The sequence below is a fragment of the Lonchura striata genome, chromosome 9, assembly GCF_046129695.1.
Source record: "Lonchura striata isolate bLonStr1 chromosome 9, bLonStr1.mat, whole genome shotgun sequence".
Lineage (NCBI taxonomy): Eukaryota > Metazoa > Chordata > Aves > Passeriformes > Estrildidae > Lonchura > Lonchura striata.
The window spans coordinates 633230-647504 of NC_134611.1; the positions used below are offsets into that span (position 1 = coordinate 633230).

General features: G+C 43.1%; 1 protein-coding gene across 11 annotated transcripts in view; it reads right to left on the reverse strand.

Moving 5' to 3' along the window:
• Positions 1 to 14275, reverse strand: part of PRRC2C (proline rich coiled-coil 2C) — a 68937-nt gene that overhangs the window by 7114 nt on the left and 47548 nt on the right. For 3 of the 11 annotated variants that reach the window (XM_021545882.2, XM_021545877.2, XM_021545878.3), the window contains exons 24-32: positions 12714 to 12815; positions 8540 to 8747; positions 7505 to 7708; positions 6694 to 6815; positions 6020 to 6156; positions 3861 to 4095; positions 3119 to 3241; positions 1417 to 1635; positions 583 to 657 (exon numbers count right to left, since the gene is read on the reverse strand). In XM_021545882.2, the coding sequence (XP_021401557.1) occupies positions 583 to 657; positions 1417 to 1635; positions 3119 to 3241; positions 3861 to 4095; positions 6020 to 6156; positions 6694 to 6815; positions 7505 to 7708; positions 8540 to 8747; positions 12714 to 12815 (1425 nt within the window). The remainder of the gene's footprint in view (positions 1 to 582; positions 658 to 1416; positions 1636 to 3118; positions 3242 to 3860; positions 4096 to 6019; positions 6157 to 6693; positions 6816 to 7504; positions 7709 to 8539; positions 8748 to 12713; positions 12816 to 14275) is intronic. The other 8 variants (XM_021545887.2, XM_021545885.2, XM_021545879.2 and 5 more) reach the window with 7 other exon arrangements.

Below are 14275 nucleotides of genomic sequence, written 5' to 3' on the forward strand. Positions count from 1 at the left end.
TGGCAACGAAGCATAACAGCAACAATAAATCACTTAAAAATGAGAGGTTGTTTTAAGTTGACTTTCTTTAGCAGCAACATGATGGGAATCTTAGAGCAGGGCAGGAAAGTCATCCAAGGCCAGGATGCCACTGCAGCTCTTCCCTTATTTTTTGCTGAAATGAGTGATCACATGCAGCGACAACTGCAGCAAGAAACATGCTGCTGCTTGCAAAATGGGCTCCTAACAACTGCCAAGCTGAAAAGATTTGGCCAGATCCCATGGAACTGGAGAACTGCACAGTGCAGAAACCCCTGTACACACCCTGGGGGTGAGGAGATGCAAACTTCAGCTAGGTGGTCTGAAATTCTGGTTGCCATTACTGTCCAAGACATGCAATTAACACCTAAGATGTTTCTTATTGCAGCTGTAAATCACTGGGACTGTGGGGCTATTTTATATTCAAAAGCACCCTAAAATCTAGGCCAGAAGGTGCAGGGATTTCAGGTGCAGAGATGGGTCAGTCCCTCAGGTGGGAGGACCTTGCTGTTCCTGCCAGTCAGCTGAGCTGTGTCCATGTCCAGGGTGTCACCCACTGCTCACCTGGAAGCGGACTGCAACTGCCGAGTGCTGCACACTATCCGAAATTCCCCGGTGCCTGTAAAGCTGGGATTCCATCTAAGACAAGAGACCTTGTGATTGGAAGCCAGCTCCACACATCCCCTCATTAGCAATTACCTTAGCAGCTTCACATAAAGGTGAGGAGAGACTTCCCCCCCATGATACACAAGCTTCTTGCACTGTTTTAGTGTTATTTCCTTACTAGACCTGTTGCTCAGTTTTCCTGAGCAGCAAGACCAGCCTTTTCTTTTTTCATTACAGAAAGATCATGTCTTGAATATATCCTACATTCTTAATATGCACCATGCTGTGCTGCTCAGAAAGGCAGACCCCCAGCAATAATACCAGTTAAATTCTGGCTTAAGGTCGTGGCTGATACAGAGTCCACTGAAGCCCCTAAACTCCCCATTTTGCACTGGAAACCCTTGAACCCAAACAGCTTGTTCTGGGTTTGAGTCCAGAAGCAAAGCAACAAACTCAAGCAGAGTCCTGTTGCTCCCCTGCTGCTCTAACAACATCTCAGTACTGCTTTCCACATGGCTTCTGCATGAAGTCCCCTACTAGTCCATGCTGCCACTATCAAACCAGGTATTCCCGCAGTGCAAATGCACCAGCACCAAGTTAGCTACAAAACCTCAGCTAAATGCACAGACCCAGTCACTCAGGCATTAACCCTGACTGGCGTTTTTATCTTTCAAAGCTGAGGCAGATTTTAAAGATGCAGGACGTCAGGATGAACTGCTGTGCTGGTTACATAAACCAAAAACCAGCTATTTCACGTTCATTTCTCTCCTGGAGCTGTGGCAATGTTGTTACCTTCCCAGTTGCAGCAATCATGCTGTGCTGAGTTCCTGCTGGGATCAATCCTCTGAAGGGCTGGGTCACTTGGGCAGGCCTGCTCAGGTTTTGAGCCTGAGCCTGTGGTGGGGTGTGCTGTAGTGGTGGCTGCAAGGACTGGGGCAGGGCTATCAGTGGCTGTGCTGTGGATCCAAAGTTGGGCAGGGAAATCTGTGATCCTGGCAAAGGTACTGTCACCTGGAGAGAAAGCACAAAATCACCAGTAACAGAGACACAAAGGCCATTATGTCACTGTCATTACTAGCTCTGTTGCAGCTTTATCCCAAGCAAATGGCTTAATGAGTTCATTTATTTAACCAGAGAGCTGCAAGCAAATAAGTGAATTTATTGCTCAGTTTGCCATTATAAATAGTTGTAATGACATTTGAGTATTTTCTTTTCAGAAACAAAGGTGCATGAGATCTCCTACCTCCAGCATCATTCAACATTATTTCACTGTGTGACAGGAAAATTTAATTCAACTTGGAAAACAAAAGCAGACAAAATAACCAATTTGGGGGTGGGGGGGAAGAGGACAGGATTATGTTTACTTCAAACAATTCTAGTCAAAGGGCACTGGGAAATAATTCGATTTTACTTTCCAGGAGTTCCAACAACCAGCAGTTTGAGCTTAAAAACAATGCAAAAACCACACAGCCTTGTCCCTTGCTTGCTTTTATGAGTGCTGTGGGCTGAAAACAGCAGAGTGTGGTAGTGATAAACAGCATGGCCTGACTGGCAGGAGTTGCTGCATGTCTTGGTCTGACAATCCACTACCTGCAAAATTATACTCTAAGTGTGATGAGGAGAATGATTAGAGATTCCCAGATGTGAAAGGCTTACAAGGATTCTGCTCTGAAGGGTGACAGATTAAAATCAGAAATACAGCCAGAACTGAACACATTGAAAGTACCAACTCTTCTAAAAGGTCATTAAAACTGTGCTAGATTTCCAACAGAGAACATCCAATCTTTTACAACTCTTCTAGATTTCTGTCTTGGCAGCTTTTCCTGCATAGGAGGTAGGCTATTAAAACAAATCAATCCATCACAAGGTTTTTTTTTTTTTTTGGAAGCCATTTAAATTAAAAAAAAAGGAACCAGAAGATGGAAACTACTAGACAGTATCCTGTAAATATGAGAGAATGCCTGCACAGAGCCATTTAGCAGTTCTTTCACGAAAGAATGAAGAACTTTCAAATCAGTGGAGTTATTTTACTCACCTGGCTGTCCTGCATGATCACCTATCTGCTAACTTCTCAGTTATTTTCTATGAGCACTCCTGGGTTCCAGCTCAGTGAGAACTGGTATTAACAAATAAGCTGCACTGAGCACCTGGACTTTGCCCCTCTCTTTCTCGCTCCACCACTCCTGGTATCTGCTTCATAAAGGCATCATGGCTTTAATCAATTAGCAACAGCACTGTGCCAATTAAGTATCTGCCCATCACTGCAAAATGAAGTATTCAAGAGAGGGGTGCCAGGGACAATGATCAACATGAACTGCAGGGCATCCAACTTCTGAGCCATTCTGTTTGTGCAGTGCTGCCTTCCTTCACTATTAACATTCCAATTTTATTTTGGAAGAATTACAAGTTGTCTCAGGCCTCCCCTCTATTCCTACCCCACAGACACCACTAACCATGACATGCTTTTAGGAAGAATACAATGTAGGAGATTTACCATGCCATAGTTTACCTGCTGGAGAGCACTGGGAGACTGTGCAGTGTTGTAGAAATTGCTCTGGCCAGGCTGCTGAACTTGCCCAGAGTAGAGATTTGAAGCCTGAGTGAGGGTAGCTCTGGCCTAGGAAGAGAAGAAACACCATGCCATCAGGAGCATTCAGGAGAGCAGCTCTGTGGTGCAGCAACCAGTGCCAGAGAAACCCCAGCAAGGGAAGCTGACAAATGCAAAGGTTTCTCTTTGTGATAAAGCTCTCATTTGCAGGTGGTGAAACAGCCCATTCATCACCCATTATCTGGAGGAAGGGCAGCAAACAGCCCTCAAACAGAAGAGTGAACAGAAAAAGTAGCAAGAGTGAACAGCCTCCTTCAGGAAACAGAGCTTGCCTTGCAGAGTTCCTGTGCAGAGGGTGTGGGTGATGCACTCCTGGCAAAATGAGCAGAGGGGCACCAGTGGCAGGACACCAGCTAAGCTCCACACACCAGTATTTTGTAAGCTCAGAGGAGTCTGTTTATCACCATTAAGAGAAATTAAACCTGAAGCTCAAATTAATGACAGAAGAACAAGGAGCCCTGTAATTTGGGGAACAAATCTCAATTCAGAGATTACGCTAATGTACATTTATGAAATTAAAACACCATTCTCCTCCAAGTGTTTGAAGTTTCCTGCCACCCAAGCTGAGCAAGACTTGATGTCCTGTATCAGCCCAGTGCAGAAGGTCTGCATGTGGAGCCTTTCCTACCTGCAGGATGTGTGTATCAATCAGCTGAGAGCCTCCCAGTCCTGAAGCCTGCCCAAGCTGATGCTCGTACAGGATGGGAATAGGCTGAGTATTGGAGGTCTGCTGGAATGCCAGGCTGGACTGTGCCTTAGCCAGCTCCTGGTGCTGCACTGCTGGGAAGTTGTGTAAGGCTGTGCCAGACAGAACCACTGGTGATGGCTGAGACAAACCACTCTGCATGAAAGCTTGCTGGGATCTGCAAGAGATTCAAGTGTCATTCATAACAATTCTGACAGAGCTCAACAATGAGCCACCAAAAATGAAGAGCACAGCTTATATTCTTTAAACAGAATTAGGATGCTTAGCTCTATTACACACCTTTTCATTTGAGAAAGGTAGATTTTTTTCAATTTACTCTGCATACAACAAAGTAACAGCTACTACTAAAGGCCACAGGAAAAAAAACAGTGAGGCTTCTTACTAAAATCTTAAATCACAATTAGCTATTTAGATATTCATGCTGCAATAATTCTTGGATAATTAACTGTAACACAGAAAAGTTCTTAGTTCCTGTGCTACAAGGTGGGATGGGAAAGCACATGTGAGTAACTCCACTTAGTCATTAGGCGAACTGCTTTGTTCTGTCGATTCCACAGAACTCCACAGTCCAGCTTCTAATACAGCTTAAATCACTGGATGCTGACCATGCCAGCTTCCAAATAAATGTTTTGATTTCAAAAGACCTCATAGCCTTTAATTTTAATCATCTATTCAATTCCTTTGTCAGCTGCATGGGGAAGTTGCAGTTTGTTTAAAGAGGACTGAAGCCAGTACAGCAAAGCACCACAGACAGGTTTAGTCCACCAGAAATATTTATCTGAACATCCCCATTAGGAACTTGGTGAGTAGCCACCTTCAGACTGAATAATGAAGAGTTTTTAACTAAGTGCTCCTCTCAAAGCTTTTGAGCTCAGAGGAGAGTGTTTTTGATGTGAAAACACTTTTTTGCTTTACCTGGTGCTGGTCCTGTGTGAGCACAGCACTGCTCCTGCTCATCTGCTGGTGTGGTGGTGGGTTTTGCTTGTCCCCACACCTGGGTGAACTTTCCTCTGCACCATCCCTTCACTGCAGAACACTCTTACAGCCATCCTCTGAGCACTAGAAAAACTCTTCCAGACTGGATGCAGACAACTGGCTTCAATGGAGCCAGAATTTTTTTCCCCAGTTTTTTTTTAGCTCACTTTTAACTTTTGGTTGTAATGTTTTAAACCAGCAACCTGTACATCTCCAATCTTACCCTCCTCTGCACATTTTCTATGTGAGAGAAGCACTCACACTGTTAGAACTCCATTAATGCCATGTTTGTGTGTGATCATATTTATTTTATCTGGACCACTTGCCAGCCTGATTGTGTTTCTGCAATTAACCAACTGTCTGCAACAGCTTTTGTCAGCTGTAGCTGGACAAGTTGGTCCCACAAAGTCAGCCAAGCACCAAAGTCAGGATACAAATGTGGTTAATTAAACCTACTGTGGCCTCAGCCTTCTACATTGCAACAAGCAGATTTAACTACAGCCCATGCAAAACCCTCTAATTAAACTTCCAAAGCAGCTTCCTCCAAGTGGAACTAACAGCATTTGTCAGAATTATACTGCTGTGAAGCAGTTTTCATAGGAAGTGCAAGGAAGCTTTGAAAGGCTTACAGTGGAAATCTGTCTGGCTATCAGTGCCATTGGAGAGATACTGGTCTTACTGTTACCTTTAGCAGCAAAGAGAAAACATTCTAAAACATACATGCAGCCCCTCACATATCTGTAATCGGGTTTTTACTACCCAGGAGTTCAAACTGGACCTTCACAGAGTTTCAAGACTCTGGTGTTGTTTGATTAGTAAAAAAAAAACCTGCTGAATTAAAGGGACAGACATTTTCTGTTCTTAGTATGACAGACTGATGCTTTCAGCTCTTTAGCCTGGGTTCCTAAAGATACAACTATCATGCATCATTTTTTAACCCATGATTTCACAGCTACATCTATACAAGGCAGACAATCGGCATACAGAGGTCTCAGAAGAGATTTTGGGGAAGACACGAAGATGAAGCAGCTATGGAGCACAGAACACAAGTCTGCAGGGAATGAATTTCAATAATTCTTTGGAACTTTGGGGTTTATGCTGCCTACCTGTAAGGTTGTAAGGAGGAATTGAACAACTCTTGGGCTTGTGAAACAGCTGGTGCTGCTCCTAAACTCAGCTGAGCTTGATGCTGTCCTTGCAGAGGTGCATAGATGGGGATGGGGATCTGTTGAACTGAAGCAGGCTGCATAGAAGAGAAAACATTAGAATTAAGTTAGAAAAGCTACAGCTGAACGTGTGTGAGGATTTGTGTAGCATTATGAAAAGTAAAATAAGAATGTCAAATCCCAAGGCTGCATGCGGAGCTAGTAATGCTGCCCTCATGAAAAGTACTTGCTAGTTGAATTTTATACTTTTCCTTACAACCAACCAGCAGAAACAAAGGGAAATATTCAGATCTGCACATAAAACAACTGCCTGAGACTGCATGTCATTTTGTATGACAGAAGTTGAGTAAGCCTACACTAACATGGCCACAAAAGCACCTCCCAGGAATATAAACTTGCCCATATATTTGTGAGTGGAAGCTTATTCTCTCAACTTCCATGGCAAACAATGAAACACTGCCTGCATGCACCAGAACAGACAGCAAGGGCAGGCATGACCTAATTTTTTGCAGTCTTTAGTCTCACTCTCCCCTGCCCCCATCAAATCATTAGTAGAACTTTAAAAGCAATATGGAGAGGGAGGGAAACAAAGTGAATTAGGAATCCCCAAATACCTGAGAGAGCCCTGGCTGAAAGCCTTGTTGTTGGGCCAGAGAAGGCGGTGCCAAACGTGCGTGCTGGGTATTGAACAGGTGACTTGTATCCATGTAAAATGCTGGGATTTGAGCTGCAGTACCTCAGGAAGAGCAATACAATTAGTACCTGATTCCCAACACCACCCCTCCAGAAAGGTTTTCATCAAGAATTAGAGATGCAGCTACTGTCAGTCCTTCCCATTGTAACAGCTACCAGAGAGCCTGGGAGAAGGAGCAGCACTGGAGAGCTGGGTGCCTCAAAAGCTTTGGTGTCTTCCAATTCACCCCCAGAAATTTATCAGTCTTGCACAGGTATCATTAATCCCACAAAATTTTGGAGGGTTGAACAACAGATTCTGGGCAAAGAAGGTATTTGGGTGAAGGAAGGGTAAGAATGTGTCACACTGTCATGTAATTAATTTAACTAGATTGTTAACTAGATATAGGATTTTCCTTAAAGAAAAAATGTTACAACTATCAACTACTGTAGCATTTTAAAAAGAAAACTGAATCATTCCTGCTCTTAAATAGCAATTTACTATTCTGCAACAGAAAGTTGGTACATTAAGCAACTCACAACTTACTTTCTTCAACAAATTATACAGCTTTGTGCTTCCTGATAAAGCAGTGCAGATTTAGAGTAAGACAATTAGTGAATCTGAGTACAGAACACTCTTTATCATTCTGTCTTTACTGCAGAGCAAAACTAGAACCAAATTGAACTCTCCAGCTTCAAGATAAAAAAAAAAAAAAAGATGATGTGTGGCTTCTCAGCCAGAAACACCATTACCTGCTGCAGACTGAGACACGTAGACCTGGGGACTTTGTTGCTGCTGGGCAATGAGGGATGGCATGCAGCTCAGCTGGGAGAAATGGCTGGCAGAAGCCAGGCTGCTTGTCTGCAGCTGCTGGGGTTTCACTTTGCAGATGTTAGGAGGGTCTGAGGTGCTTGCAGTCTTCGTACTCAGTGAAGAGGTCGTGTATGTTCCAGCTCCTAGAAGGACAGAAGCAAGGGATGCAACAATCAAAGACATTCCAGAGCCTCATCATTCAGAGGTCAAAGTTTTGGGACAGCTCTGTGAGCACAGCCACAACTGGTAAAGAACACTGAAACCTAATTCAGCTGTTTCAATCCAATTCAAGAAAAACATGGAGCCAATTCTGTTGAGTTCACTGTGGGAGTGCTGCAGCCCTGATACATCTCCCTTCTCAGGCACAGGAGCACACAGAGGTACTAAAGGAGGCAGCTTGGTCAGTTATTCAACAAAACTTTCCAAACCACAGTGGTTGTGCCTCTCATGGAGATAAATTTTAATATTCTAAGGCATGAAGATTTAACCAGATTTACCATCTTTTGTTTGCTGTTAAGAACCAAGGTGGAAACCAACCACTGGTTGTGAAGAGCAGCTGGGCATTTGCTCTACCTTTTGCAAATAGGTTTTGATATGAGTTCTTGAAGCTTTAACTTAAAAAGCAAGAGTAAAAATAGAAGTAAAACATCAGAATTATCCTCTGCCCCAAAATCTACATGCTTGCCTCCATTTGGCTGAACAAAATGAAACCAGCAGACAAGAGAAGTTTGCTTCCTCCTTCAAGTCCACATAAGTAACTCAGGCAGAGAGTAGTTTAATATTTTCAGCTGACTGAAGTGAAACAGGTGAAATCAGTTAACAGGTTATTTGGGAAGTTGCTGCTCAGCTCTGACATTCCATTTCTAGCACAAACTTTCTGTTAGCTTTGCATTACACAATTCCAAAGGGAATCCAATCGAAAAGCATAAGCAAGGAACAACACAAGGGGACACTACTGCTTTGACACGTGGTACCTGAGAGGGACGTTGTGGGGGTAACTGAGGCCACAGGAATAGGAGGCATTGATGCACTTGAGAAAGAGCTGTAAGTGCCACTGCTTGGCCCAGTGTTGCTGCTGCTGCTGCCACCACCACCAGCAATGGGAGATGCTGCTGAGGTCACTGGTGAACTCTTCTCCCCCATGGTTGGGGAATTCTCCCATGCTTTGCGTGCAGACTCCATCTATTTAAAAGAAAAAACAAAAAAATCCTCATCTATTAGGAAGTTTCAAGCAGTCCTTGTTCCTCTTTTAACAGTTCTTTTTAGTTAAAAGGCAATTGGGGCTTCATGCGAGCCTCTTTTGGAAGTCGCTGTCATCGTGCAACTCTGTTCATGCAAAAAGCAAACAGCCTCAGGTTGGAGCTGCTCATCTGTTCCAACTGCACATGTGCACAGTTCATCATCTTAACAGCCAATGCTCAAAAGGGAATTCACTCACACTAATTTGCCTTGGTTTTGTTTCACATGAAGAGCAAAGACACAGTGAGCAAAAGAAAGGGAAAACCCCCTCTAAACATTTCCATCAAATACTTTACTTCCAAGTTACTTGGGCCATTTTAAATGAAGCAGCCCTTTGCTTTCTTGGTCAATAATCCACTTTGAGTGACTCTCAAAGATACCTACTGCACACTTCAGTGAACATGACAGCATCAAGTTTAGATTTCCAAAGCAACTACTGCTCAAGAAGCAACCACAAGCTGACACAGCTTGCGTGTGCTGCTTTATGTTAAAGCTAAAAAATGCTTCATGCTCCTCTAATTCTGTAATTATGAGCTTGCACAGCAAGGGAGATAAAACTTTATTACAGACACAGTTACCTTCCCCCAGAAGTGGAAACAACCATTGTTTTACTGCAGCGAATAAAATCTAATTCTTGCTATGTTAGCTGCGCAATGTGAAATCTAAATTGAGACATTTCTGAGGGTCCAACAAACAGGAAATATTAATGTTTATACTGCACTCACTAATATAAAAGCTCAAACATGGTCTATGGATACTGCAAAACCTTCAGGTGTCTCCAGTGGAAACACAAGTTTAGCTAGCAGAGCTGAAATTGCTCACTGTATGTTTCTTGAGGCCAGGTGCTCTCTTTAGTGGTGGATACTAAGGGGCAAATATATACTCACTACACATCTGCCCTCACTGCTTCCTCCAGAGAGCCCCCCTAGCTCAGTCTCTCAAAGCCACACTTGTCAACCTGCCCTGCTTTACATAGTTAGGCACAGTCTGGACAGACCAAACATGGCTTAAGTTGTCTAGATACTTCAGAAATGATAAAAAAGCAGAACAATACTGAAAGAAGTGGGTCACAGGTGATCAACACACATACCCACGTGGAAAATGATATTCTGGATTACTGTGGATTACTGAAGAGAATAAAGGGGGAGGAGGGAAACTTAGTTATACACTAAGTCCTCTAGAAACAAGTCACCTGTTTTCCTTTTTGAGATCATCTTCCCCAGCAATCATTCACTGTTTCCCCTCCACAACACTTTCTTCCAAACTGGTTCTGATTCTTACAGACAAGGCAAACTTCACTCATCACTGATATGCTGGAAGTTATTTTGTTTAGGTGTATTGCACTGGCACTGAGAGAAAGTAAGTACACGTGACTGTCAGACTAGAGAAGGTGCAGAAGTTCTACGTTCACTGGTTTTTCATGATGTCCTAGAGAAACTATTGATAGCAAATGCTACACGCTGCATTTTGGCACATCTAGAGCATATCAGAGAGTCCTGCAGTTTTCTTTTGGAAAACAGCTTTGCTTTTGAAAAGCTTCTTAGCAACCTCCAGCTTTTACAAGGTAGAGAAAAAGACGCAAGAGAGATCGATCTTCTAGGAATGCCTATTCAGCACCATCTACAACCAGATGAGGAGGAATAAGAGGTTCCAAATTAAGTGAGACTGGGGACAGTGTTGTAGTTTCACTGTTAGGGGAAAAGGAGGGCAACAAGGAGGAGATCGTGCCTGCTTGAGGCTTCTCTTCATCATCGATCCACTGGAGCTGTGACACTGCAGAACAGTCCTGCCCATATTACCCAAAACCTCCACTGGAGACAAACCCCAATGTGCCTTTCCTTAAATGGTTAGAAAAAGGAAGTTCAAACATGTCTGTTTCTCGACCAGATGCCTACAGAGGAATTTCAGATGAAACCTCGGACATGAAGAGGGCCAAGCAGCTCAGTTTGAGATTGCTTTAGACTTTCTTCTGCTCAGCTCCTTACCTACAACAGCCCTATGAGCCAAGTCCTTAAGAGAATGACTGAGTAAAGGTGTCCTTAGCAAAGTTACTCCAAGAAAACAAGATCTCAACATAGCTTCCCAAACAAGCACCTTATACCTCCACTGAAGAATGATGCCAAGCAGTGGGAACAATTGTGGCCAAGTTCCCTACAAGTCTCTTCACAGACAGCTTTCTGTGACAGGGGCTGGAGGGAAGAGCAGGTGCAAGGATTAATCCTTTATGCAGGCAGTGCCTGGACATTTTGTTCTCTTAAGAAAAGGAAGGAAATGCTTTCCTCTCTCCTGCTCCAGAAGTATCTTTTGAAAGATGCAAGGGCTGTACTGGAAGAGGATGACAAAGAGCAGAACTGTGCCTGCTGTGACAGTCTTGGTGTGTGCTTCAGAACAAGCCTGCTGCCTCCTGCATTTGTGAAAAGGAGGTAGAGCTCCAGTGGCTGGAATGAAGAAATCAGGGACAAAGCTGCTTCCAAATAGCTTTCCATCCAGATTTTGGTCAGAGGGTTCTTCAAGACAGCCCCAAAACATGGATCTTTGACCTATTTTATTACCACACATCCAAAAATCTATCATCCACTGAGAAATCACCGAAACCACAAGAGCAGGAAAAGAAATGCAGGATGAATGACACAGACACCACCAGTTTGCTCCGTGTCCCAGACTTTAAGGTAACTTTCAGGTAACTTTGAGCCCTACCTGTATGACACAGGATTCCATCTCCACCTGCTAAACAGTCAGAGACTATTTCAGAACAACACTTTCAGACGCCAGAAAGTCACATTAGGATAACTCATTACACATGAAAGCAGCAGAAACCCAGGTTTCTTTAAACTACTTTTCCCTCCACAGTGCTCTCCCTGTTTCTATAGGTTTGCTGTTTAAAAGAGGTGTTATACTTCTTTTAGGAAATAAAGTGTTAACAAAAGAAAAGCAGAGATTCAACAAGAGAATATGAGTATTTCTTATCTGTAGAGAACACAAGCAAGCAGTTGTCAAATCAAGCCAGTGAGACAAGTCTCATTGGGATTGACAAGCAAGCTCCTCCAAAGCATTAATTCCGCATCCAGTCAAGTTTCATTTCTTTTAAAAACTTAAGGCAAACTAAGGTCAAACACAATTATTCCTTAATACCAAGCAGCAATAACACTTCTACTGGCTCAGTCACCTGCAGTAACAATGACAAAGCAGATCTAGGATACCAAAAGAAGAAAAAATCCAACAACTTCTAAAAATACATTAGCAAAGCCCAACTATGTGTTAGTGAGTTATACAAGACACACAGTTCAAAATCCAACAAAATGGGAAAACAGCACTCAAAATACTCGCCATACTTGCTCTGCACTGGAAAGCAGGAAACAACAGAACATTTACAACACTACAAAACACATTCTGAATTGCTGATCTAACTGCCTTTCAGAGACACCAACACACCAACTACATGTCACTACTTGGAACGTCAGCCATCCAACTCAAAACCACATTATCACTGCACCAAAATCTTAGAACTAAGAAGAAATCAAGCTCTGCTTATCAAGCAAATCCTTCAAGCCTTTACACCAAACCAGGCAACTTATTTTAAGCTCAACACTCAAAAAACCTTAGCCAGATTCTGATGGTTTGCCATGAGCACTGTGGTTCAATGCTAAAACTCTAGGATCTTGGTTTTTCAGGGCAGTGGGAGCCAAGATTGGTTGAGATGCCAAGTGTTAATGCAAAACGGGGTTAGAAATTTATGGTTTAAATGCATCCTTCGACAGAGTCTCGTGTTTCAGCCATCCATTTATATGCAAAAGCAGTTCAGCAGAGGAAACAAAGGAAGACTCTAAAAAAAGGTTCACCAGCAAGTTCTCCAATAACTTTTTTCCCCTGCATGCAAGAAAACGACCCTTAGAGGGATGTGGTACATACCTTGAGGGTGAGGTCGACGGTAGCGGGAGAAACTGGAGTTAGGCTGGAGCTCTGTTGTAAAGTCTCCCTCCTAGGGAGGGGAAGGGTGTGGGGCAGGGGCACCTGAAAGGCAGGCAACACACATCACATTCTAACTACGTCTACTAGAAAAGCCCCAGAAAGCAAAGCTCAAGCTTTATCAAGTGAGCTACAATTTCTTCAAGGCTTGAGCATTTGGCAGGGAGACTGATAAAATAAGGTGAAAATTTGGTAGGCAAAGAAAGGCCACTCAGCAGGTGCCAAGATGCTTCTCATCTCTCAAAGATGCTGACGATTAAGGTTTTAAGGTGTCCATGTCCTCTGCATAAACAAACACCAATTGTCTGTTTGGGGATTTAATTTCAAGTACCATATCAGTTTACTGATATGCAAAAATTCTTCCCAAGCCAGGTTTGTCCCTTTTTGTACCAATACAGTACAGGGGGCTTCATGACCTTGAGTTCTGAGATGCAGTTTCTGAAAAGAAGAAGCTTTGATAGACCTGCAAAATCACAGGACCATGAAACAAACTACAACAGATTTTGCCATCCAATAATTGAATTCAGTTATTTTCTCTTTCAGAAGATGAAAGATGGGATACTTGGGGAAATAAACCTGAGGTAATGCTATTGCAATATTTGCCTATGAAAACTCCAATGGATTTCCTAGAAGTTTTAAAGGAAATGAATCAAAAATACTGCGGTGTCCAGTCTGTTACTCCTAACTATTCTTTTCTCTATTCATAGCTTAGCTAATGGACTTCCACTGGATGAGATAAGGCTAATCCAAAAGATAGACCCTGAAGCTTTGAAGCAGGGGATGGCACAGATCCTTTGTGGCCAGGAACCCCTAATTCCCGTGTTAGAAATTAAACTCTAACATCCACAAGGATTGGACATCATTAACAAAAGAATTCAGTCTTCCACACTAACCAAAGTCAAAAACCACAACGCTACCAGAAAAGCCAGCAGAAGAGTAAGAAGTTCAATGAGTACTGCTTCAAAACGGTGCTGCAGTAAGCTGAAAAGCATATTTAGATGGAATTCACAAGACATCTTCATAAAAAAACAGATCCTACTGTATGATTCTTCCTTCCCCCACCAACAAGTGACTCAACCCTGAGCTAATTCTGTCAACAAGAATCACAAGATCCAAGCTCCCTGATGCCCCAGCACACTCAAGACAAACTTGATTTTGCTCCAAGTCACAACCCAGCTGGTTCTCTCATTCACTATGCCATGCTCACAAGTCAGGACCACTGCACTGGCTTTGAGGGCTGCAAAGATCTCATCTCCATAGCAACTGAACACCTGGAAGCCTGCTGTCTGCTCTCACAACCATTCACCTGCTCCCTCTGCATGCAGCTGCCGTGATTTCAGGCTACAGTTCAAAACTTCTTTGTTTGTAAGAGCCTTTCTTCAAACTCAGCCTAGAGAGCTTTGCTACTGGTACCAGGCTCAAGTCCCAGCTACTGCCAAGAACATACTCCCTCATTATGCCTATCTTTGCTTTTTTTAGAATTGTCCCTAAAACATTTCCACTTT